General features: G+C 34.1%; 2 protein-coding genes across 10 annotated transcripts in view; one reads left to right on the forward strand and one right to left on the reverse strand.

Annotated features, from left to right (window-relative positions):
• The window catches only part of LOC127841496 (BTB/POZ domain-containing protein 6-like), a 79,162-nt gene that overhangs the window by 9,749 nt on the left and 41,560 nt on the right, over positions 1 to 27,853 (forward strand). For 2 of the 8 annotated variants that reach the window (XM_052370363.1, XM_052370361.1), the window contains exon 4: positions 23,410 to 23,786. The exons of 1 other annotated variant lie outside the window; for it this stretch is intronic. In XM_052370363.1, the coding sequence (XP_052226323.1) occupies positions 23,410 to 23,786 (377 nt within the window). Of the gene's footprint in view, positions 1 to 21,157; positions 21,258 to 22,202; positions 22,269 to 22,667; positions 22,916 to 23,409; positions 23,787 to 27,853 lie in introns of those variants that run through there. 5 more of the 8 variants (XM_052370357.1, XM_052370356.1, XM_052370359.1 and 2 more) reach the window with 5 other exon arrangements.
• The window catches only part of LOC127841497 (tyramine beta-hydroxylase-like), an 80,814-nt gene that overhangs the window by 5,423 nt on the left and 47,538 nt on the right, over positions 1 to 27,853 (reverse strand). The window contains exon 8 of one of the 2 annotated variants that reach the window (XM_052370364.1): positions 23,987 to 24,159. The exons of the other annotated variant lie outside the window; for it this stretch is intronic. The gene's annotated coding sequence lies outside the window, so the exon portion shown is untranslated. Of the gene's footprint in view, positions 1 to 23,986; positions 24,160 to 27,853 lie in introns of those variants that run through there. 2 annotated transcript variants of the gene reach the window in all.

Genomic DNA, 27,853 nt, shown 5'->3' on the forward strand with positions numbered 1-27,853 from the left:
TCCTCAAGATGTAATTTTTAAAACTGAACTCCAAATATAAACGCTACAAATCGGTACAAAGTACGAACATTTCAACCTAGATTCTAAAACTCTCATCTAGAGTTCGTGGAAACCTAGATAATATGGAATCCAATTTTGAAATAAAAATCGTATAAAGAGCCTGAAAATAGCGCCGTTGACTTTTTATTGAAGAGTATAGATGACAACACAGTCGAAGAAGTGATTTTATGGATAAATCACACACCTTGAGTTAACTGAGGACGACAAATACAATTAAGTAAATAATAAAACAAGTAATTCGCATTAGGTGATGGCAGTTAATATGTTATGTAAAAGTCAACAGAAAAGATCAGACTAAACATCGTATTTTATAAAGGAATTTAATTGCGTTTCTGTCGCATTAGATGTTTCGCCAGCGAATTTTTATTTTACATGAAGTATGTGCTGTCATAGAAACCAAATTTGCGCATTAATTACTAAGTTATTTCATAACAAAAATATTATTATTATGAAATGTTTTGCTGTCTTTGAGATTTTTAAACTTGTATTATATTGTGAAAAGCCATGTAACTTCACCGATGATATTTCCCTGAAGACTTGTACATAAGAACCCGTAGTGAATGCCCACACATGCAAATAGGTATACATTAGGGCAAATAAATGTAATGAGGGTGGATTGGTTTAGGTTTTTTTGGTGTTTGGGTGGGTGGTTGGGTGGGTGTACGGATAAATAGATGGATGGATGGATAGATGTTTCGCCAGCGAATTTTTATTTTACATGAAGTATGTGCTGTCATAGAAACCAAATTTGCGCATAAATTACTGAGTTATTTCATAACAAAAATATTATTATTATGAAATGTTTTGCTGTCTTTGAGATTTTTAATTTTGTATTATATTGTGAAAAGCCATGTTACTATACCGATGATATTTCCCTGAAGACTTGTACATAAGAACCCGTTGTGAATGCCCACACATGCAAATAGGTATACATAAGGCCAAATAAATGTAATGAGGGTGGATTGGTTTAGGTTTTTTGGGTGTTTGGGTGGTTGGTTGGGTGGGTGGGTGTACGGATAAACAGATGGATGGATGGATAGACAGACAGACAGACAGACAGACAGACAGACAGACAGACAGACAGACAGACAGACAGACAGACAGACATACAGACAGACAGACAGACAGACAGACAGACAGACAGACAGACAGACAGATATATAAATAGATAGATGAATGGATGGATGGATTGATGGATGGATGGATGGATGGATGATTTGGTGGGTGGCTTGGTGGGTGGGTGGTTTTTTGGTTGTTTGGGTGGGTGGTTGGATGGATGAGTGTGTGGTAGGCTGGGTGGGATTGGGTGGGTTGGTGGTTGTTTGGCTGGGTAGGTACATGGGTGGGTGGTATGAGATGGGTGTTTGGCTGGGAAGGTACTTGGGTGGATGGGTGGATGAGTGGATGGATATGTGGGACTGTGGGTGGTAGTTTGGGTGGATGTTTAGGTGTTTGGCTGGGTGGTTCTGCTGGTAAGTTTATGGATGGAGAACGGAAGGACGGACGGACAAATGAAGGGATGGATCGATGGATGAGGGAGTGAGGGAGGGATGGAAGAACGAACGAACAAAAAAGGAACAAACCAATTAACAAACAAACGAAACAATGAACAAACGCACGAACGCACAAACAAACGAACGAAATAACGAACAAACAACAAACAAACGGACGGACGGAAAGATGAAAGAATGAATGAATAAATGAATGAATACATAAAACATATAAACATGAATACATAAATGAATAAATAAAAAGAAAGAAAAAAAAGAAAGAACGGAAGAAAGGAAGAAAGAAAGAAAGAAAGGAAGAAATAAAGAAAGAAAGAAAGAAGGACCTAACGAACAAACGAACAAACAACAAATGAACTAAAGAACGAATAAAAGAAACAATCAAAAGCAAAAAAAACAAACGAACGAACGAACCAGACAGCAATCAAACAAACGAATCAACAAACTAATAAACTAATGCACGAACGCTCGAACGTACAAACGAACGGACAAACGGAAGGAAGTGCGGAAGAAAGGTTTAGTGAACTAATAATTAAATAAATACGTAAATGATTGAATGAATGAATGAATCCTTGTTTCGTTCACACTTCTTGTTCGTTAATATTTTTGGTGTTGCATACTAAAAATTATTTAGCTAAAAACAAATCCCTAGTGCTTTCAAAATTATGAATCCATTGTACATTTAAATGGTATTACAAATAAACAATGCGGTAACAAGATTCACTTAAGTATGGATTTTTTTAAATCTCAAAATTTTCCAAATTCTTGAATAAAATATACATTAATATTAAATATTTCCTTTCTTTATTGACTACAACACCTTTAAGTGCGTCTACTTTCGTTATTTTTAATATTTTATCGAGAAATTCGTGATACTGTGGCCTAATCCTTTATTATTCTGTATCTTTAAATTAAACTGTTAATTTATAGATCTTTTAGCCAGGTTATCTAGAGGCTAACCACATACCAAATGGTATGATGGTAATACCATTGCCTGTCCATAGAGCGTAACTCCTTTAACCTAAGGCCTCTTGAACAGTATAACTCGATTCGTATCGGGTGATAAAGAACATATTACAATAGAAGGGCGACATACAAGTATATCTGTCTTCACACCAAGATGTGTACCTGCAATAACACCTGAGAACAGAAAGCGAGGTCGGCAACACGAGATTAGTGATTCGTACAACGCCATTGAATATAATTATATAAATAGGCGTTTCTTCAAATTAGCAAGTTTCAAGCAAGTTTCAAGTTTCAAGGTGTAATTAACGAACTTGGCAAAGTGTAAACTCCCTGACGACGTCTACTGCACGGCATTGACTAAATGGACATAAAACGTATCCACTACAGTTATAGCTTGTGTTCGATCTGAAAATGCCGTCAAACAGCTTCGATAACTATGACCTGTGGATCAAAGTCGGCTATGCGTGTTTAAATGCTCCATTCGTGGCATTTGGGATACTGGGCATCGTAGCCCTGAATCGGACTCGAAAAACGCCGGAAACAGCGCGGTAGGTATACAAATAGTTATATTGCGTATATATGTGTTTCTTGTGACTCTCAATCGTTGAACTAAGGCTGTAGTGAGGACCAAAATATATTTCAATTTAGGATAGCCAGTACATTATAAAATGTATATATTTACAAAGTATTTCGCTTTTTTTAGAAATTGAGTCGGGTTTATACGAAGATGTACTGGAGACATAATACGCAACGGTTAACGAGCAAAATTATACGCACCATTTAAACATATCAAATACTGATAAGTAAACATAATAATTTCTTTTGTAAAATTTTGATTTATAACTAGTTGTGCTATATATTAATGTATTATATCAACGATGTTCGCATAAACCCTTCAAGTACTTGTTCAAGACCTGCAATTTATATAACTGCACGGCATTGACTAAATGGACATAAAACGTATCCACTACAGTTATAGCTTGTGTTCGATCTGAAAATGCCGTCAAACAGCTTCGATAACTATGACCTGTGGATCAAAGTCGGCTATGCGTGTTTAAATGCTCCATTCGTGGCATTTGGGATACTGGGCATCGTAGCCCTGAATCGGACTCGAAAAACGCCGGAAACAGCGCGGTAGGTATACAAATAGTTATATTGCGTATATATGTGTTTCTTGTGACTCTCAATCGTTGAACTAAGGCTGTAGTGAGGACCAAAATATATTTCAATTTAGGATAGCCAGTACATTATAAAATGTATATATTTACAAAGTATTTCGCTTTTTTTAGAAATTGAGTCGGGTTTATACGAAGATGTACTGGAGACATAATACGCAACGGTTAACGAGCAAAATTATACGCACCATTTAAACATATCAAATACTGATAAGTAAACATAATAATTTCTTTTGTAAAATTTTGATTTATAACTAGTTGTGCTATATATTAATGTATTATATCAACGATGTTCGCATAAACCCTTCAAGTACTTGTTCAAGACCTGCAATTTATATAACGTTCATGTATTTAATACTTCATGGTGGCAATAACAAATTGTGCACCGACCAATTATAGCAGCAATAGTAATCTCTTCAAATGCAAAAAAATGTGTTCGTAAACAACTTGAATAAATTGAACACATATGTTGCAAATGTATCCACAATTGAAACACAAATAGTTATATTGCGTATATATTTGTTTCTTGTGACTCTCAATCGTTGAACTAAGGCTGTAGTGAGGACCAAAATATATTTCAATTCAGGATAGCCAAATGAGCCTTAATCATGCATAAATACAACAATAAATAACAAAACTAAATTATCTCTTTTTTTCATATTACATTTAAAATGAATCCATCATCAGTTATACGGAAAGAAGACTCATGCTCTGACCCGATAGTTCTTGCATTCAACTAGCCCACATTCAAATCATGAATCACTGGTGTATAGATGCTTACATAAGCCGTGCGAGAGTTTACGTTGTTTCATAAATAATTCCTATTCGGTCTAAATATCTCATTAACGTTTGCGTAGTGCGACAAACAATTACTCAACTTACCCAACATAAAATATTTAACAGGTCTAGTTTATCGAGTGTGGCGCTTGACAACGTCCTATGTTTGAATGTAACATGTTGATATATACCACAGCCACTTTTTTCTTGTGTCCATTTTAGGAATGGGATGCGGCGCTATATTATAGGCCCGGAAAATGTTCAGAGGGTTGAATAAGGGGGTTGGGTTTTTTAAAAAGACCCCCGCTAATTTTACCGGGCGTTTTATTTTTCTGACAATAAGGCATTCAGTAAGCCGATTGCAATATATCAACTTGGACTTGTATACAATAACAGTGAGAGGAAATAACTCGCACGAACTGTTTCCTACCGTTGCCTTTGTTTTTGATCGTGCACGTTTTGCACGAGCTTCACGATACCATTATTTTATCCTAAGCGAGGTGCAAATCAACCTAGCGTAATTTAATGTATTTTAAGGTTCATGGGGGGGATAAAATTCATTAAAACTTCGCTTTGGTTTTTCTTCATTGAATGTGGTACAATATGGTCAAACTATATATCATTTTAAAGCTAAAGACGGATAGAATAACATAAACACATTTTTGACATTCAATATTTGTGTGCTTTATTCGTATTTTGGTTTAAAACCAATACTTTTTTACACTAATTTACAAAATCTCAACCTAAAGTTAGGAATGATATGCACTACCTTAAGTTGAATAAATACAAAGCTATATACATATACAAGGTCAAGTTAGCAACATTTCACAGAAAATTATTGTCATAAAACAACAAATGAGTTTTTATTCAACTGCCTTTTTTTGGATAAATATCCTAAACATAGTTCTAAAAATAACTAAAACGTAACTACTTTTTAACAATCCAGGTATGGTGGATAATAAGAGTCACAATTCTATTTCAAAGGCTTAGCAATTTTGTTATTTACCTCTCAACCAAATTGCAAATTTTAAACCATCTCAAATTGAAATAGATTGCAGACGACATAAAAAATTGTAAAGGAATATAAAGAAATTGGCAAAACGATTGATTTTATATTTCGATTCCTTCTACCCATTTGAAAGCGTGGCCATCGCTGTGATCCGTAGAAAAACGTGCAAAACAAATCGGTCGAAACCACGTGCAGTGGTGAGAAAACCGGGTATGTGTATACACATACCTGAGATAACACATGCTTATTTTGACAGTTTGGTGGCAACTTGTAAAACAACTATTAACATTAATCAGCAAGAGATCGCACTAAATAACAGAAATGACCGCGTAGAGATATCATCACTTACCCTATTTGAAATATTTTCCAGCTGAAAATTGTCCCCCACACGTCTTTTTAGTTAATTTGTATTGTTTTTCTGGAGCCGAAGTGCATCTCACAGAATATCCAACCAACTTCCGTTTAAAAGAATTATTACTACTTTTAGATTGTTAAAGCGATGTATTATTATATATTATCAATAGAATAGTATACCGTGATGAATTGAACGGAGTAATCTTGATCTTTCTGTCAGTCTGTAAGCGTACTATTTTATGCGCAATAATAAAGTATATGTGATTCGACAACGATTGTAAACATTGGTGAAATGCTTCTTACATAGTTATTCTTTTGAGTGTTTATGAGGTCTGATCGTGCAGTTTGCAAACATCAACTGAAAGATTACAATCCAATGCATTTGTCATCGTCAACCGTATGGAATGTCAATTAGGCGATGAGTGAGTTTTTAGCATGTTTCTTTCTATTTTATTAATTTAAAAATGGCTGCCCCCATGGTGATGAAATGACATGTGTTCGAGTTTTGATATTTCTAGATATGCAAACTTTTTTTACTATTTAAGCGTAACTTGCCCTCGTCAATGTCGATATCATTCACTAGTTATATAATTTTCCGCCGAAATACGTGGAATAAACATGATTCAGATTTTTGAAAACAATGTATATTTTAGTGTTAAAATCTCTTTGTATTTTGATTGATTTTGTGGATGTTATGATACGTTGATGTACAAAATTGGTAGCAGTTTGAAGGAAAAACATCCATTAAAGCATATATGTATACATTATCAATGTGGCACTCTTCCTTTAGTCAAATTTGAGTTCAATGCTAGGGGTCCCACATTTTTCAAAATGAAGCCTCTACATGAACCTTAAGTAACCGTACGTATCACTCAAATATTTTCCAAATAATTTCACATGTGTTTCTATCTTTACATGTAAATTAAAAAAAAAACAACAAGTTTTATCAATTTATCTTTTAACAAAACGTTTTATTCCTATTTAAGACATGATATTAAAGTTAAGCAGTCAAACTTATATGTTAAAATGTCAGATGTCGTGTAAAACTCGCATTAGTGACTCGTGTGTTTGCATCTCGAATACACCCTATTTATGACACATATTGATGTTATCTATAACACAAAATGATAATAGAAGGTAATTGATTAACACGTCTGTAAATACCAATTAAAGGTAAAGTGTTACAGTCGTTATTATTGTAGACAACACCGGCTTTTGTTTGCATATGTACAGCTATGTTATGTGTAAATGGATGTGAACATCAAATTCCCCATCTTTTATTAGATATTGTAAAATGATGTAGACATTAAATTTTCTATCTTTTTTAAATAACAACCATTTATTAGTTTATTTTTATACGGGACAAGTACAATAAAACTATATACATGTATAAAAGGCTCATATTTGTAATATTATGTATTTTAATCAATGTTCATGATATAAATATTTAAAAAAAATCGTCGTTGTTAATACGTCATTATTTCCCGACAAAACATATCCTTGGTCGTATCTGAAATAAAAAAGTCAAACAGTTAAAAAACACTCGATGTGGTATTAAGACTCGTAGAATTCACCGCGATTACTTATCAAACTTGTTGATACATGTACATAGTCTATGTACATGTACGTTTTGTTAAAAAATGATTTACATGTACATCAAGCGATAGGAAGATTTGTATGTTTTACTAAATGATAACGTTTTGGTCTGTCAAACTCATTTTGATGGAAAGCACTAACTTTCTGACTAATGGGAACCACTCACGAGTTTCTTTATAAGTTAATTAATTAATTAAAATCACATTGATCGGCTCATGTTGAATCGGCTTACTTTTAACAAGTCGGTAATTTTAATTGTCGGTTAATAATAGGTGTTAGACTTTGATCGGCATATACTACATTTTCCGTGGAGTCAAAATAACGTAAGAGCGACTGTCCGGGATGACATAATAATGTAGGAGCGATTGTCCGAGTTGGCAAAATACTATAAGAGCGACTGTTCGCCCTGTCAAAACAATGTAGGAGCGATTGTCCGCCCTGTCAAAACATCGTATGAGCGACTGTCCGCCTGTCAAATTAAGCTTAGATGCGATTGTGCGTAGGAACGATTGTCAGGATACCACTAAATTTTTACAGTTTTGGAAATGTCCAATCAGATAATTATACCTGTATATCGGATAAAACGTGATGATGGATTTGGATCAATAACAACCTTACACTGGAATTTAGGGTTACCAAAATCTTCTCTCTCTTGGGTTTCTATTAAACTTTCTTCCAAACAGAAAATCTAAAATACAACACGTCTAACCAGATCCCAGTAAAACACATGTGGATTCAGCTGCCAGAGTCAGAATCATACATTATTCCGCAACGTAGTGCTGGATATATACCAGGTCATACAACAACAAAAAAGGTCCAACAGTTTGATTGTCAACCCCAAACCTGCTCTTCTGACACAGAAAACAAAAATTCTCCATCTTATCCCTGTCAAATGACACTGTAAGGTAACCAGTCTGAATATTCAAACATTATTAATTCTTAAATGGACCAGAGGGATAGACTTAGTAGTGTTCATTCTAATGAGCATTCCTTACTATATGAATCTTCAGTCGAGTTCCTGGATACACAACATCATACAAATCAGCCGTCATCACAATCTACAACACAGTAGACACCACAACATACCAATAAGCCAACATCACAATCTACAACATAGCCGATAAAATAAAATACACATCATGCTACAGTACAACTATAAATTGTTTGCCAGCCCCATAGAATCAGGAAATCCCCAGATCGATTTGGGGAAACGTTTATGCCAATTGATGCAAATGCAATCATTAAATAAAAAAGTGGTTATATGTATTCTGTTTAAATATATTTTTTATAACACTTAACACATTTAATTCTCATTTATATATTAGAATTGATGTAAGATTATTTAAGTGTGTTTTTAATTAAACACAATTCTTTAACTATTTACTAAATCTGACCAGTGTTTAGGTCAGTGGTTAAGGTCATTCATTAAGGTCATGGTTGAGTAATTTTCCCACACTGTGTGGAGAGCAGTACGCTTCTCTATTCGAAAGAGTTTCAACTTTGAAACTCTCAGAAATCGCTCGTGTATTTTGCTTATTTAACTTCAATTGATTAACGATGTGATACATAATTACCCTAATTTTGAAACAATTTATCGCAAATATTCGAAAAAGTCGAAAAAAAACAATCAATTTTTTCTTATGTCATAAATCCAAGAATTAATGTGTCGACGTCATCTTTTAAAAAGCTTCAAAATGTCGTCAATATAGACGACAATTAATGATTTCCCTATATTTATATCAAGCATGTGTTAGTCACACGAACTGTTCAATTTGTCAATTGGTTTTTACTGCAATTTTAGTAATTTACTTTGACATTTCTTACATCGAATCGTTTCTTTCTTTGGTTCGCAATATTTTACATGAACAATAAAAATACATGTAAATAGCGTGTTTATAGATCGCTAAACTATGTAAATGCACATATAAATACATTAATGATCTTCAAGTGATATCGCAATCTAGAAATTTCGTGATTGCAATCAAGCAATATTATGGATCAGAAGTGTGTGTGAAATCTAGGAAATATAAAGCAGACAAATGAAAATAATATAAGAAAGTGTTGTGCTTTAATAGGTACGAAGTATCGTTAATTTGATTTGAACATGTAGAAATACTTTCTTTAATGAATTGCCATATAACGGTGAGTGCCGCTTCTGATCCAACCCATTCTGTGCTCCGTGTTCGCTGTTACTATTGTTTTCAGGGATTATTCCCATGTTATGAAAAGTATTTGTATCCGCAGTCAACTAGTATCATTTGAAAAAAACAGCGAAAGAACAGTTACCCGTTTGTAATAACCAGTATATAAATATGCGTGATTTACTAATGTTTATGAGTCTTCCTTTACTTGTTTGACAGAATCGTGTACACAATCAATTAACCATGGAAAGGCACAATCATCGCGCTTGTAATTTATACTAGTTTGCGCTGCTTTATCAGACACCATCATGTATAAAATCCAATATCTCAAACTGATAATAAACTCTAAAGTATTGCATAATTAAATTAGATATGTTGTAAGTGGTTACTTCCCAAAGAACTCGTCATATCTTTTATAACATCTTCCTATCCCTTGTATTTCGAACTATAACTGTTTATTTTGATTTACGTTCATACAGCTTTAATTGATTTTTCGTGTCCTTTTCAGATTTCTTTCTAACGGACTTATAATACAAGACATTTTTGCTGCCGCTGGTTTTTCACTGCGAAAGTTTCTGTCCAATGACACGATGAACATCCTTGTGCAGGTGACGTCAATCAACTGTGCATTTCTAGCCTACGTAACGGTGGGAATGATGTCATTGGAGCGACTGATCCTCTTCTATGATCCCAACTTTTATCTCCGTCACGTATCTTCAAAACTGGTAAAAACGATTGCCTACTGCGTGTGGTTAGCAGCAACGCTCCTTTATTTGAGTCTCCGGTTTCTAGTGTGCTTTTTACAAACAGAGGATTTTTCATTGTACCACGTGACTGGCAAGTGTAACACAATATCAAACAATGGGTATATTGCCGGAATTGCAGTCACCATTTTCATAGCGATACTATGCTACATAAAAATATTTTTAATAATAAAAAGCGACGTGAAACTGTCGATGAGACCGAATGTGTCAGTGAAACATTATAAAGCGACATCAGCAGTGTTTGTGTATTTAGTCATCATTATTTTGACGTCAGCAGGGTATTTGTTGGTCATCAAGCTAAATCTTTCACAAGTTGCACTGCGATTTGGTCTAGATATAATCACAACGGTGAACTGTATACTCGACCCTTTCGTCTACGTGTTGTGGTTTAAAGAGTGTCGGATGGAGATGTTAAAAATGCTCTCAGTGTGCCTGCCGTATGTGCCGTCATTGGAGCGTATAATCGAGAACATGAGAAAAGACATCTTTCATATGACTTAACCCATGTATGCCTAGTGGACTCTCCCATCCTTCTAAAATGGATAAATTTCATTTCAAAATTAGGGATGTCTATATATACATAGTATATTTATTTCTATATTTAGAGTATTTCTAACAGAAATTCCTTTAAACAAACCTAACCCTAACCCTGATGAGGTCTGACCCTGACACTGCGCTGTTTGCTTAAAGTACTGTCGCTATCGTATCATCGCATTGTCGCCATCGCACTGTCGCCATCGTATTGTCGCATTGTCATCATCGTATTATCGCACTGTCGCCATCGTATTTTCGCACTATCGCAATGTCGCATTGTCGACATCGTACTATAGCATTGTCGCCATGGTATTGTCGCACTGTCGTCATCGTATTGTCGTATTGTCACCTTCGTACTATCGCGTTATCGTACTGTCGTCATCGTATAATCGCATTGTCGCTATTGTATTGTCGCACTGTCGTCATAGTACTATCGCATTGTCGCCATCGTACTATCGCACTATCGCAGTGTCGCCCTCTGGGTTTTTAAGTGTAACCACGATGGCCCTAACGGTATTCCATAATCGCACGTACATCTGTTACACTTCACGTTCTTGTCGGCAAACCTATTTTGATTCCTTGTTCGTTTCCAATTATGTGGAAGACCAAACTGTATTTCATTAATGACCGACAGTTCAAATTATACATTAGCCATTAGCCAATAGCCATAACCATCAGGAACAACACAATCATAATTAATAAGAAGTTCATGTCACCAAAGACGAACTTGCCTTTGCAAGTCACTTTCTAACAAAGTTGGCGGGCAATTCATTAACGATCGATATTCGTTAGCTCATGTAATGGAAACCATCACAAGTTATTTTGTTAAATGCTACCCAAATCAGGATGGATTTAACAGGAATTTAAGTTAAACCTGATAATGACATTGTATGGTTTTTCTCATTTGACATTAAGTTACTTTACACGATTTAAATTGATACAACGGTATACGTGCACATGACTACCTCTGTATGGTTAATGAATATCAACTCTCCGTGTCGGTGCTGTGAGATTATTCATTTTTAAACAAATATACCGCTCATAAAATATAGAATGTTATTTAATAATTCAGCGCGAATTAAAAAAAAAAAGTGTGCAACCAAATGAAAAATAATTACACAAAACATCATTACTTTTTTTGGCGCAATCTGTTTTTTGGTTGTTGGCTTGCAAACTATTAGGGTTAATAGTTGGGTTCTGTAAATCGGTCAGCATAAGTTTTTCTGTTCACCAAATCACTAAAAATTGAAGGCAAAATGTTGTATCTTTTAAGTTCATGTACTTTCTTTGAGATACAATAATCGTACATGTAATCCGCACCGAGAAAGAGTTCGCATAAGAATATACTTTACATGTCTATTTTGCATAAAGAAAATTGTCCACTGTGTTCTTTGTTATAATCGCAAAACACAGCTTTCCTTCAAGGTAACATGGTAGGTCAGCCAATAGATGCATTTTTAAAGAAGCAGCCGGACCTGTAGATGAACGCTGAAATACACACACACACGCGCGCAACAGCTGAGGTCATTAATGAGCGACAGCCGATTCCTTAAAAGATCAACAGGGAATAAACGGAAAAATACAATATCATTTTACTAAGTGATCAATAAAAATGTTTTCATTGTGCGCCCAGCCAGCCAGCGTCATTTAAAAATTGAACAGAGATATAAAGCGTATTTTAATGCGAAATAAACGCTAATCACCTTGTTACTGATATGGCTGGAAATATTTCTACTTCATATGCTTTTCTGTTTACATGTACGTTTGTGTCCTTTATTGTTCAAAACATACCACCTTTTTCTTTTCCATTTTCAAAATCAATTTAATGTACCCATATGTAATTATATGTGTATTTTTCTTTGCAAATTGATTTTATGTGCATATAGTACGTAATTAATAAAGTACTTGAAACGGAAAAAACATTTCTGGTGAATATCAATATAATATGTAAACGTGTTGTGAGTTTTTGTTTATATTGGAAAAAGAAATTGTTAATTAAAGAACAATTTTAAAATCAAGCATGAAATCAAATGAATTGTGTAGTTATAAATATTCCAGAGTAAAGTTCAAGGGATATAAAACATAGACAAATCTTCACCATTCTAACATGAGTTGTTTCTCATACACAAGGTATATCGTCCGGATGAGACTCAGGTGATCTACTTGCAAAACAAACGTTTGAACACGTTTGCATTTCTAGAAGTGCAAATATAATTGATAGCTTTTTTTGTATGATTGCTTATTGTAAACAAAATAAACATGTATACGCTGCTCCAATTATGCTTGAAAAGTAGTCAGTGTTTTATATGGCTGGCCAGGGGGAGCTTAACCCATTTATGCCTGGCGTCTAGTAAAAATGCCTTGGAAGGAATATCTGTTAAAAAATAGTCTAAATATAGAAATAAAAATTCTTGACATCCCTAATTTTGAAAATTAATTGATCAAATTTACAAGGATGGGAGAGTCCACTAGGCATAAATGGGTTAATATAAGATAAATGCAGACAATTGCAAGAGTAGCAAAGTTAATGCGCACATTTGGCAGTAAATGTTATACTACAGAAGAATGCGTTCACATATTTAATTATCACATCAGAATTGGAAGTGAGCCCAGTCAGATCTTGGTCAGTTATCGGTGTGAACTGTTGGTCTAGCGTGGTGAGAACCTGATGGAAGTTTTAACGACGTACATCTCCATGATAAAACACACAGTATATCACTGTCATCTGCTTTAAAAGTCATGTTGTAAGCATTGTACTAAATAAATAAATAAGTAAATAAATAAATATATATATATATATATATATATATATATATATATATATATATATATATATTTGTATTTATTTATTCATTTTTTTTATTTATATGTTTACATATTGGTATATAAGGGGGAATGTAACGCCACCCTTCTTTTCCGTTTTAAAAATATCCATAGTGATCATCTTGGAATGAGCAACCCATGCATTTAATGTAAACAAAACTTGTTTACTTGCTAATTATTCAAAGTACATGTGGACATGTAATCAGAAGGAATGCCATACATTTCGAAAACAATGAAAATGTAGATAAATGACTGCTTATCAGAAACGAAGGTTTGTATTCATACATATTGCGACTGACGAGAATAAATTTAAAGTGTTTCTTCTCATTTTTGTTAATCTATTTGACATCAAATTTAGACTCATATTCTCGATTCAAATTGCAGTTTTTTTGTCGTTATCGCCTGGCAATAAACACAGGCGTTTATACATTGTGTCATCTAAAATACCCAAATCCTGTTAATGGGGACCATACAATGGTTAACCGTATGAAAATGTTCTGTGGAATAGATAACTAGATAACTACTAATCTCCTTTGCATGGTACAATATGTTACAGTAACATATCACGTGCAATTTTATAGATATGAATTGACTACAACATCAACGACAATATTATATTATATTACTTTGATTTTACTTAAACATGACTTCTTCTCACATGTTTGGATTAATAGCTGGCAAGAATTTGTTGGTATTAAATAAAATATGTGTGCTGATTGTTGTAAAACAAGACATATTTTTGTAAAACAAGATTTTGTAAATCAGTTGGTAAGAACAAAGTTGGTCTTCATTACAAATAAATTGTTTCTTCAATAAGAAAATGATCGTAGATCTGGGGTATGATTTTGAAAGGATGTTGACTGGTCAGCTTGTTTGCTGTGCTTAACAAAAAAGTTCAAGCCATTAAACTATCCCCATGAAAGGTTAGTGCCGGCATCACTTTAACCAACCTTAAAGTCACTGAATGTCATAGTCACACCGTCAACGTTTGCTTGAACCACAATTAAACGTAGGTCTACATTGCATTCTTTTTCGTAATGAATAATCATTTACTGAACGAAGATAAACACGCTTAGGTAAATTTGCAAGCTAATGCTCAACACATTTTTTGTAGAACAACTTAACCTTCTGCGCATGTATAACGGTAGTTTCCTCGAGGAGCTCTAGTACACCATTGACAGAACCGCTAAATCGAATCGGGATCAGTTAATGAATGTTGAGACATTTTCCTTTTTAACTATGCTTTGATAAACGTCGAGCAATTCATCTTTGTAGAGAACAGAGCCAGTTGCTACATAATCCGAATCTAATCAAGCTGATGAGTTCATCTCCCAACTCCTGGCTTATATTTTCAGCACGTTCCTGTTTTCCCGCGTCTCTACATCTCTGAGAAGCCAATCGTATGCACACATTGTACAGTTCACACTCATTTACGGTTAACATGTCTAGTTTTAGTACTTCTTCTAAACCTTCTGTATACACGCGGATACATGAAGATGAGTTCAACACGCTTAAAGGATTATCCATAATAAATTCTTAACATTTAGTCTTTAACTCAACATCGGCAAACACTATGGCCTGATCTAGAATCGTGCAAACATTATTAACGTCATATTTGTCATTCAGGAATGTCTTGCATTGGCATTTAAGCTCAGGAACATCGAATTACTTCGCCGAATACCTCACACTCATACCGGTTTCTACGTTTATTTCAACCGCGCCGCTATATAGATACCTGACAAACAATACATGATCTTTGTTAAGTTGTTTGAAAAAAATATACATCTTTTCAAAAAACAGTGTTATATATATATATATATATATATATTAATGACGAGTAAACATTATATAATAATTTCCAGACAACTATGCACAGACCTGATCGCGACGTGTCAGATATTTGGTAAGCACGTAAGCAACATACTGCTACATCTGGACATTTAGTTAAAAATCGGTATCAAATCGTGTTAAATAGAAATGTTCGGTCGCTCAAATTAAAGGTTTGGGCTATTTTGAAATATTAATTGTAATTCAAGCTATTAACTTGAGCTAATAGAAGGGAATTCAAATAACAATATTAAAAAAGCGTCATGATTTGATTTATGTTTGGGTAACTACATCTTGCACAAAGAATGTTGTACTAAAGAAGAGTTTGTATATTTGTTCTAAGGCCTTTTGTTAATATTGACATTGCACATTACACATTAAATACGCAGTGATCTTTTTGTCAAGGAATTGGCGACAAGTAGGCAGCATTTTAAGTGCTTCGCCGACACGAACCTTAATATGCTTGAGAGAAACTTTCTCTGCGACGTCACATTTTTAGCCGGAAACAAACAAAAAAATAATAAAATGTCACAAGTTCATTCTTGCCAGCCGGAGTCCGGTGTTTCACGTCATGTTATGTGGTCCATTTGCTGCATCAAGTGACTTCATTGTGTTCTATAATTTATCTTATAAGAGCATGCTTTCTTTTAGCTATCTGTACACAGGCAATGTCTCAATAAACGCTGATACAGTTATGGATGTATTGTACGCTGCAAAGAAATACGATGTTCGTGGACTGGAATCCAAATTCAAATCATTTTTGACGGACAACATAGACGCTGAAAATGTTTGCATAATTTTCGACCAATCCGTTATTTTTAACGATGAAGATCTGAAATATACAATATAAAGAAGTGAAACCCCAGCTACAGTATTGAATTCTCATTATATACAATTAGTTGGTGCTTTATTTAAGGCAAGTAACCAATTGCCAAAACAGTACAAAACAGCACAAAACAAACAGCACTATACAAAACAACATACATAACACAAAAAATACATTTTTTTTTCTACATTGATTTTAAAGCCCCATGTCCCTGAAAATCTACTTATACGGTCAAGTTGAGGCTTGAGATTTTTTGGATCTGTTGTAAATAATGCAATGTCAACAGCAAATAAGAGCATATATAGTGAAAATTTTTCAATATCATTTACAGACAAATTATTCCATATAGTCCTTGATATCATTTTTAAATAATATAAACACAATACGGGAAAGAGGCTGGCCATGCTTTTCACCAAGTGGTAGATCAAACAGTTCAGAATACGAAATATTTTCATTATTTCTTATACAAGCCTTAATATTTGAGTATAAGGATTTAAGCATTTTTAACATCTTAGAACTTATTTGTAAATTAGTTAATTTCATCCATAAAGCGTCATGTATAACAGTGTCAAAAGCCTTTTGATAGTCAATAAATGCACAATATAATTTAAGTTTATTAGCAAGTTCTTTCTGTTTTTTAGTTTGAATGATACAAATACAATCGCTAGTACTACGGTTTTCACGAAAACCAAATTGAGCCTCATTCAGCTTCTGTTCACTTTCGCACCAAGCGTTTAGTTTATTTCTTAGCAAGAGTGAAAATACTTTAGACATTGTATTTACTATTATAATGCCCCTGTAATTTGATTGGTCAGATTTACAGTCCTTTTTATGAATCGGCACGATTACTCCTTTAGACCAGTCTTCATGATAAATACCTGTGCCAATTATATGATTAAAAATACACATCAAATACGGAGCAATAAAATCTTTGGCATCGATAAAAAAAGTCGGCAACATTGCCAGATAAGTCACAACTTTTATATTTTGACATCTCACTTATAGTTTTACAGATCCCCTCAACACTAAAATTACTATCTAAACTATTAATAAAATAATATCCTCTTGTACTTCATAGTTGCAGTCATTAGAATCCCTATATGAACTATCATTGGGATCGTGTGACACATTACAAAAATAATTAACAAAATCCTCAGGCGAAATATCAGGGGCTTTACAATGATTCGTATTATTAAAATCATTAATTAAACGTGTTTCCAAAATTTGCGAGAACCATTTCGACTAAGCGAGGATAGTTTCTTTTTTTCAGCTAAATACTGACATTTTTTCGCCTTCCGTTTGGTGGTAATAAAAGCACTTCTTGCATTAATTTTTTTTTTCAATTTTCAACACTCGGATAATCTTTATAAACAAGTTTACTCTGGTAAAACACCGACTTAGCTTTTCTACAGTCAGTGTTAAACCAAGATGTTTTCGTGTTATTATTAATATCTTTACTCCCTTTAGTTCGAAACGCTTTACCGTAAACCACAAATGAGATATCAAAAATTGTACTTGACAAAGATTTCACATATGTGGTAATATCAGTTAAACTGTTCGTTTTTGCATGGGTTATCCTCCCATATCAGTTTATCAACTGTTTGACTACCTCTATTATTAAATGTACGATCGATACAATTTAAATGAAACTCAATTGGACAATGATCTGAGAACTCCGTTATGTCATGGACACACAGACTATTAAACCGATAAAATAGTTCGTAGTCGCATATAGCATAAGCGACTGCACTGGCCGCAAATCTATTTCCCGCTCAATTATTCCACGTGAAGTCACCCGGATCTAATCGCCCATTTACTATGCATAGATTATTCTGTTTACACATCGACAATAATTTATATCCGTATGTATTGACTTTTTCATCGGCAGATCGTCGAACCGGTATTCTGTCCACATCAAATGAAATCGTCGGCATATTAACATACCTATCTAGGTTAATTTTTTCCACTAGATCTGAATTCTGACCACTGCTTGCATTTAGGTCGCCTGTAATAATAACATACCCGAGAGCAGAATACCGGAGCAAATCCTGTGAAATAGCTTCAAAATATCAAATTCATACAAAGATGAATTACTATATTTATAAACAAGTGAATCTTCGGGTGGAAAATGGCAATAGATTAAATAAATATCAATGTCTGATCCGAAGAGAGACTTACATAATTTTAAACACAAACCCCTTAACATTGATGTCAACTAGCTCATTTTTGTCTGCGTATTTACTATTCAAATAAATCATCAATCCTCCGCTGTTACGTTTTGCCTTCTTGTTAGTTAATGGTCTTGGACAAGAAAATTATCAAAATTGACAATGTTTACATTTGCAGTATTCGAATGCCAAGTTTCACAGAATAATAAAATATCAAAATTAGATATGTAATTTATAAAGTCGTCATCATTTAGTTTAGAGATTAGTCCTTGAACGTTCCATAACAGAAAACTTAGTTTCTTCTTAGACGAGTAATAGTCAGCGGTACCGGAAGTGTCGACAGTGCTGCTCCTTGTAGCAGGCGGGGTTTTCCGGGATACTTACCGGTGATTGCTGCCAGACTTGTGGTTTGACTCATCACGATATGCGTTTTGGATGTCGGACCCACTGTAAGTCAGTGTATTAGAAGACACATTTTGGTCGCATGTGTTTGTTTTTCGTTCACTCAATGTTTGAGTTAATGGTTGACTATAAACATAAATTATTTACATATTTACGCTTTCAAATGTAAATCCAAATAGAGAATTGGTTGATTCAGTCGTTAGCTGTTTGTTCCCGTTTAGCTACATTTTGTTAAACTGGATTGTTTTATAAATACAAATTATGCGCAAACGATAAAGAGTGCATAACAACTTTAAAATGTACATAAGTGTTCATTTCCGCATTTTCGGTACAGTAAAACATAAACCGGAACTTTAATATTAAAAAAACATGAATAAATTCACATGTGTATGGCGTTTGACATATTGACAAAACTATTAACAGATTGACAATTTTGAAAACTTTTTCACGCATTCCAAAAATTAATCACAAAATTGGTTATAATTGCGAAGCAAACATTCATTGTTTGAACGGATTACAGATACGGAACTCAACATCTTTCAAATTTTTTATCTAACTCTTATGGACAAACAACGTTGAATCTTTAAATGCGCCAATGGCAGTTTCATTCATATTATTGCTATAATATGTGAATTAGATTTTTTTCAGTGTGCTTGAAGTTTGTTATTCAGGCCGTGAAAAATCATAGTGTAAATTTATTAATTAAAAAAGTGTATTTTTAAAACCTGCCAATGGTATTGTGATCAAATATTAATTGAGCCAGAATAATAAGCAATAGTTTGTCTGACGTATTGCATAAAGCGAGTGTATGGGTTTGTATGATTTATGTTTTCTTAAATAAATATACAGGAAGTTAAAAGAATATCAGACATTATGTGTCCATGAAATTAACAAATGTTGATTGATTTTGATTGTAGTAAATCTAGTAAAACACAAACAACCAAATACAAATAAATATGTTTGTATTTCTCTATTATAACAACCATTTTAATCAGGTGTTGATCACACATAATTACCTTTTAATTGCATAACGTTACCTTTTAATTGCAAATAGTGTCGTAAATTCACATCGTGTCGGTCGTACGTCAAAATACCACATCCCTGAAAAACACAAGGTCAGTTGTTCTAGCCCAGGTTGGTATTAATGTTTTCTTTCTTTAAATTTATTTTCGTTTTATAAAGGAATTCTTTAACTCATATTTACATTCATCAATTTAAAGCATTTAATGATTAACTTGTAAACATGCCAACATCTGTGTAAAGGTCCCTTAAACATCGCAGCTTTAACACGACTACTGAATCGTGAACATATTTGTTTACTGACAAATGTTAACATCGTACATTTACATTTCCAATTGTGAAATGAATTACATCATGGACTAAACAAAATTTGGCACATTAACTAGAAATCGATACATTAAGGAATTTGGTTAAATAACTATTGATATATGTTATTTTTATGGACATAAAATTGAAACAAGCAAGTTAACTGAGTAATGATATATTTAAGTTGAATATACTGTTTATTGCAGATATATGTAAGGATAATTGCAATTTTACACTTGGTGTTTTGGTTTATAAAAATAATAATAATAATAAATAAAATAATGTTTTTAAATGGAGTAAATTTTTTGGCACATTCAAGGGCACCTTAAAAAGTAAACGTTCAGCTACGGCATCAATGTAAACCTGGAAAGGAATAAAATAATGTTGTTTTTAAATCCTGTCCATCAGCGATTTCAAATATAGTTTACGATTTATTTTGATATGTATTTGTTAAACCACCCCCACATCTATATAAACAAGTTTCTGTCAGGCGCATATAGAAGATTTAACAATCGCCCCACATTTATACGCGCCGAAATTTACAAACTTATCTTATTTTTACATACGATATGTTGATATCGGTTAACTTAACCCTGTGCATGCTGGGAAATTGGTCGTCTGCTAAAATGTCGTATGCTGAATTTTTAAAAATAGCATTTTCTTCGTTTTTTTTTCAAAGAAAACTATCAGAATAGCAAACAGTTTGGATCCTTATGAGACGCCACGTTTTGTGGCGTCTCATATGGATTCAAACTGTTTGCAAATGCCTTAAAAATTCGGTTTCAGCACTGAAAGAGAAACAATATTTGAATGCACAAATAGCACTGTCTATGCACTTAAAGCACGTGTAAATAGCAGTTTATCCCGACACGGTAAGTGAGCTGTGTATTTTTGTTTGCGACAAGTTATTTCAGTTTATCGTTTGTATGAAACCCGGTTGTATTAAGCGAATATGAACGTGTACTGGATTAATGTTATTATCACGGTAATACATCTGTTAGGTATATAAGTAGATATGAGTATTGTTTTGTTTATGCCAAATACTTTGCAATATTCTTAGTGTGTGTTTATTCAAATCTGACTTTACAAGCATTTCGTTCTTTGAGATTACGCTATTGTATTTAAAGTTGTTATAGAGTTTGTTGCCAACTTCATTTTTTATCGGATTTCGCGGGACGTACTTGACTGACTGCAAATAATATGTGTCTTGTTCTGAGAAAACTGGGCTTAATTCATGTGCGTAAAGTGTCGTCCCAGATTAGCTTGTGCAGTCCGCACAGGCTAATCAGGGACGACACTTTCCGCCTAAACTTGATTTTCGGTAAGGAGGGACTTTCTTGAAACTAAAAAAAGCATTCAAGCGGAAAGTGTCGTCCCTGATTAGCCTGTGCGGACTGCACAGGCTAATCTGGGACGACACTTTACGCACATGCATTTTGCCCAGTTTTTTCAGAACACGACTCATATATTTATCATTTGACACTAAACACAACAGTTAAAATTAACGCAAATAACTTAATTATACGTTATGTATTGCGTAGATTAGTTTAAAACATACGACAAACATCGCCAACTGTACATACAATGCATTACAACTACACTGGATATGCGCGTTAGATTATTCAATAAAATATGATTCATAATTTGTTTCTTATAAATTTATTCATATATAATCACGTGCAATGCTAACCAAATAATTTTAAGAAAAATAAACAGGTAACTGATGTATCCATGTTTAGATCGGTTTGATAGTTTTGCTCTACGGAAGAAAATGTCACTGTAAATAAACCAAGTTTATATGAATTACTTAAGTCAAGTGGTTTACACGTTCACTGCGGTTTGCTGTATCATAAATAGTGCACTGGGAAGTTAGCATTTTTTCGCATTTAAGGTTTTATTGTTCGCTTAACTTCCGCATTTATGTGTCATTATAATCTTCTCAACAGGAAGAGAACGGTGACATTATGAGAGGATCTGATATCAGGAAATTCGAAACCGAAAGCAGCCATTAGGTAACGTATTGCAATGATAAGGATAACCATAAATACAGAATTCAAAAAGTATATTCCTTGTCGTGCAGATTTACAAAAACAACTATACTCTTCATAATAATCAACCTGATAGGTCTGTATGAATGACCGATCTATTGTTCGTTTTGTTTTTGTGAGACATAGTAATTCAAAGTACACCACACTTGAATACATAGTTTAGACATTACAGAAGAATTTGCAATTATGTTATTGTGTTAAAATTACGTTTAATGCGTGATGTCTATAGTAAAGAAACTAATAACCAGTTACAAATTATTATCTCATTTTCCTTTAAGCCAACTAACAGTTAATAAAACAACTTCTTTTACAATCGTTGTATACATGTAAGTGCGTTCATAAGTAGGAATTATTTATATTTAAGAAATGGCGTCCAGCCGGCTTTCTTCGAAATCGCTTGCCGAAGCGAACCTAAAAATGCTTGACAACGAGGCTCTATGTGACGTCACACTAACGGCCGGAAAGGAGAAACACGAGATAAGGTGTCATAAAGTAATATTGGCCAGCCGAAGTCCGGTTTTTTATGCTATGTTTTGCGGACCGCTCGCGGAGACAGGTGACGTCATTCCTATTCCGGATATTGAGCCATCTACGTTGGCGATGTTTGTGAGGTGGATAATGTTTTGCATTTTTTTAAAATTACGGTTTGTAATTGTGTGGCTATGAGCATTACTTTGTTCGCGATTGGTTGGCACTCTTGTAGTCATTATGTACTCTAATGTGCGTGTTTGTATAATTTGAACCGATACACTATTTACTTTCCATTGTATTTAATTATTGTTGTACATTTATTAACGAATATCCATGGGTATAGAAATGCGCTATTTGATATTTATGATGTGGTTAAACCAAGTGGCTTTATAAAATAAAATTAAGTTATTTGAGTTAACCGAGAGCGCATTTTGGTGTCGACACTTCCTCGTGTCTTTTCCTTATTCATATTTTGACTAGTAACTGATGCGAGAACGTTTGTCTGTTTGTTTGATATATTCAAGCACTCTGTTAAATGGCGTGTAAATTTTAACTATCAAAAAAGAAGTCTTTTGTTTATTGTTTTATACTTAATTATGCTTATGGTAACGGTTTGTCTTTTCTTTATATACAGATACATATACGGGGACCAGGTCAGCATTAATGAGGACACGGTTTTGTTGCTACTTTACGCGGCAAAGAAATACGACGTGCCATGCCTGGAAAATTTATGCAGGTCGTACATGGATCTAAATATGGACCCTGACAACGTGTGTACAATCCTGGACCAGGCCATTGTCTTTGACTGTGCGGATCTAAGATGCAAATGCTTAAAGTTCATCACGAGGGAATCTAAAAGTGTATTGAAATCGGAGTCCTTTCTCGAAATTACACAGGCGGGGCTTAAAGAAATAGTGCAACTTTGTCAGTTCAATGCAAGTGAAATCGATATCTACCTCGCGTGCAAGCAGTGGGCGTCTCAAAGGTGCACAACTGCGGGAATTCAACAAACTGGCCGAGCTATAAGAAAGGAGTTGGGTGAAGTAGTTATAAGCTTGATAAGATTTCCCTCCATGACGTTGGACGAGATGAGCGATGTTGTAGCACTCGACGATGTCCTCACCAATGAAGAAAAAGTAAGCGTTTTTCGAACAATTATTAAAAAGCAAAACGTTTCGAAATTCATCGACGAACCAAGGAAACTTGCAAGCAAGAAATGCATGTTCTACAGGTGTAAAACAATAGCATCCCCGTGGGCGTATAACGGAGGACAAGATGGTTTGAGTTTCATGGTATCAGAGGACTGCGTCTTGAGTGCTATTGATATGTTTCTTCCAGAGATCGAGGGGGCTGTGGAGGGAGTTTTAGAGATACTCGAAGGCACCTCTATTGTGCACAAACAGAAACTGAAACTAGCCTATAGTGCAGGTTTGAAGCACGAACTCGTTCCCTTAGGAGCTGACATCACATTGAGACAGAGAATGATTTACTCCGTGAGGCAGCGAGTGAACGGACCAAATGTGCACAGGTGCTACTTGACGGAACCACGAGTAAGCGTTAATGGCGTGACCATGACATTTTGTGATTTGAAGGTTGGAACGAGCGATAATGGAACGTCGGTTACGAATGGTCAGTTTTACGGATTTGAACTGAAACTGTTCGTAGATGACGATTGCGACGAGCGAGAAGAAATCTTACATACATTTTCAGATCCTCGCGCGGCTGTTAAGGAATAAAACCTCAACCAAATGTGTAGAGCTATATAAACGGATTCGTCTATCAAACAGACTTTATTAAAGATGCCATGTCACAATTCCAGAAGATTAGCAAATGAAAACCTGGCGAGCTTTAGGTTATATCGCTGTTTTCAGAACGTATATAGCATGCGTTTCTGTTAGTTACTACTTACAATTTTAAATTGTACATTTATTAAATTCAATTGACAATTTACGTGCAAACCACTTGTGTAACACGAAGAAATCTAACGGTTTAGTGTTTACACCGCATAGTGTTTTAACAAGTTAAGCTTTATAAAAATATACAATGTCAACGGGGATAAACTTTAAAATATCGCGTTGATGTTGAAGCATCACAAAACACATGGTTTTACATTAAACAGTCAATAGGTAAATATTGTCATAAATAAGCCGAATATATAGTGCTAACAGAAAGTTATTAGAAAAATAAAGCACGTGAAACCATAAAACAATTAAATATATTGAAAACAATGAAATCCATTATGCTAACAGAAAAGCACATTTATCTAACTGAAAGACATTTGTTTCAATAAATGCACAAACTGTTGTGTATGGAAATTTCTATTTACCCTAGATACATACTCCGTTATTACGTTTATATCGCGATCATCCCAAACTAGCAATACATCTGAAAGATGAATTCATCAATTTCTTTCTTTAATACAAAATAATCGGTATGCTTTGTTTGTGAACAATTTTATAGCGCTAAATAGCACGATCTTAAATTGCCATTATACAGATATTCGGATTATGCACACTGGTTGAAAGGTTGAACTGATGCCATGATTGGCATGTAGTATTGTCTAGCGGGTTGTTTTGAAAAATGAATATAATTGAATTGAAATCGTACTTATCACTAAATTATTAGATGCAAAACACCAAAAGTTATTTCATTTCTTTGGGACTTGTTTAGTACTTATGTTGAACTCGTCTATTCTGAATTCAGAATAACCGTTTACCCAGTTTAAATACAAAATAACAATAGCAATTTGAAAGAAATACAATACATGTGTTTCACCAAATATGTACTACTGAACATTTAAATCATAAGCAAGAAAAAATAAATAATTTAAGATGACATTAACCAAATTTGGGATTATAATAAACAGCATGTGCAAAACACACAATTACAATTGTAAGTTGAATGTCTTACACCACTTAAATCGGAAAGTATGCATGAAATTTATGTTAACAAAAAGTCCAGCCACGTATGTCTTTCATTTAATATATTTACCTATTAAGAAAAGGTTTAAACTTGAATGAGTGTTATATTCAATGTGTTATTACAAAAATTAACCCATGTTTGCCTAGCGTCTAGAAAAAAAGGCATTTGCAAACAGCGTAGACCCAGATGAGACGCCGCATGATGAGGCGTCTTATCTGGGTCTGCTCTGTTTTGCTTAAAGGAATTTCTGTAAGAAATATTTTAAATATAGAAATACATATACTAGACATCCCTAATTATGGAAATAAATTGATCCAATTAAGAAGGATTGGAGAGTCCACTAGGCATAAATGGGTTAACAATTCAGGTTGATGGTTCCATTCCGGATACACTGGTCAAAGCCCATTACACGCGGGTAGTAGCGAATAAAGGCATTGCACATCTCTGCCTGAAAATGTGCACAAAAGAAATAGTACTCCGTTGTTGTCGACGTGGCTTCGTATTGTATATAATTACATATTTGTATTATATTGTATTTTATTTTACGCAAGGAAATAGCAAATTACAACAGCAGCACACACAATATTTGTTTTAATACCCACGACTAAAGAGTATTATAGTCTTGTATTAAATAGGGAACTAAAACATAAATACAATTTTAACTTCACTTAAATTGGTCCAAATTTCAAAGACAAATAATACAATAACACGTTGATATATATCATTCTTTGATCTAGATTAGTACGAAGATTATCTTAACGCCAACAATAAAACGGTAAAAATTAAATATCAGTTACTGATAAAAAACTGACCTTCTATTCTACCTGAGACCCTTGGCCAAAGTTTGTGGCGTTTTGTCTGGCACGAGGTCCAGCTTTACTGTCATACCAGCACGTCAATCGGAGACTATTGCATCTTGACTAAATAGACGATTATCTCTTAGATTTTTATTTTGTATTTAAAATATTCCAACTTACTTCGGGCTGTTATTAAATGAGTTCCTTGATTTTGATTTTACTGCTAAAAGTGTCTCTCAAAGTGCAAGCAGGACCCTTGGGTTACTCATTGCCAAATGTAAATCTATCGGCGGAGTGCCATACAATGTTTTTAGTGCCATACAATGTTTTTAAGAAACTATATGATAGCACTGTTTGGCCAGTCATATATTATGGGGGCTAAGTGTGGGGTGTTAGATCATTCTCTTGCATATATGCAGTCCAGAGTCGAGCTATGCGCTCTCTCTTGGGTTTGGGCAAATATACACCAAACAGTGTTCTCTATGGTGAATTATCATGGCAACCATCACATGTGAAACAATGGAGATCTGTTGTACAGCAATGGCATAGACTGAAACGCATGGATGACAATAGAATTAATAGTAAAGTTTTCTCAATATGCTGTCATAGAAGTAATAATAACTGCAGAAATTGGCAATTTTATGTTAAATCTTATTTCAGAAGTATTGATATGCTGAATTATCTTGATGAATGTGCAACAGTTACCTCGAAGCAATTATGTAATCTTGTAGAATCTGTAACCATGAATAAATACATAGAACAGTGGAAAGATTCAATACAGAGTAAACAAGGTCCATCCCGTACTGGTAGAAACAAACTAAGAACATATCGTATCTTTAAGCATGATTTTGATACAGAAAACTATGTGAAATCTAAAATGCCCATAAAATATAGATCTGCTTTTGCTAAATTCCGGTGTGGGGTGGCACCTATTCGACTAGAAACAGGATATGAGAATTTGCCTGAACATTTACGGTTATGTCCAGTTTGCAATTTATCAATCGAAAATGAGATTTAGGTGATACTTAAATGTTCTGCGTATGTTGACTGGCATACTGGTATTTTTAGTTATCAATATAAGTCACATTGTGCTTTATAAATTGTATTCGAGCATTTTGCGACTTATTGAATGACTATGATACCCGATATCAACATTTCATCGGGGATTTGCAGATCACCAAGCTGTCCTGAAATTCAACATTGATTTCAAACTCTTACTGGTTTGTATACTCTTTCTTAGTGTTAGTACCTTTTATCATTTTAAAGTTTAATGAACTGTGTCACAGCAAAAGAGACATTAAGGCGATTGTGACCAGTTTGGATCCAGATCAGCCTGCAGTCGCTTGAAAGCTGTTTGCT

Source organism: Dreissena polymorpha, chromosome 8 (genome assembly GCF_020536995.1).
Source record: "Dreissena polymorpha isolate Duluth1 chromosome 8, UMN_Dpol_1.0, whole genome shotgun sequence".
In the NCBI taxonomy this organism is placed as follows: Eukaryota; Metazoa; Mollusca; class Bivalvia; order Myida; family Dreissenidae; genus Dreissena; species Dreissena polymorpha.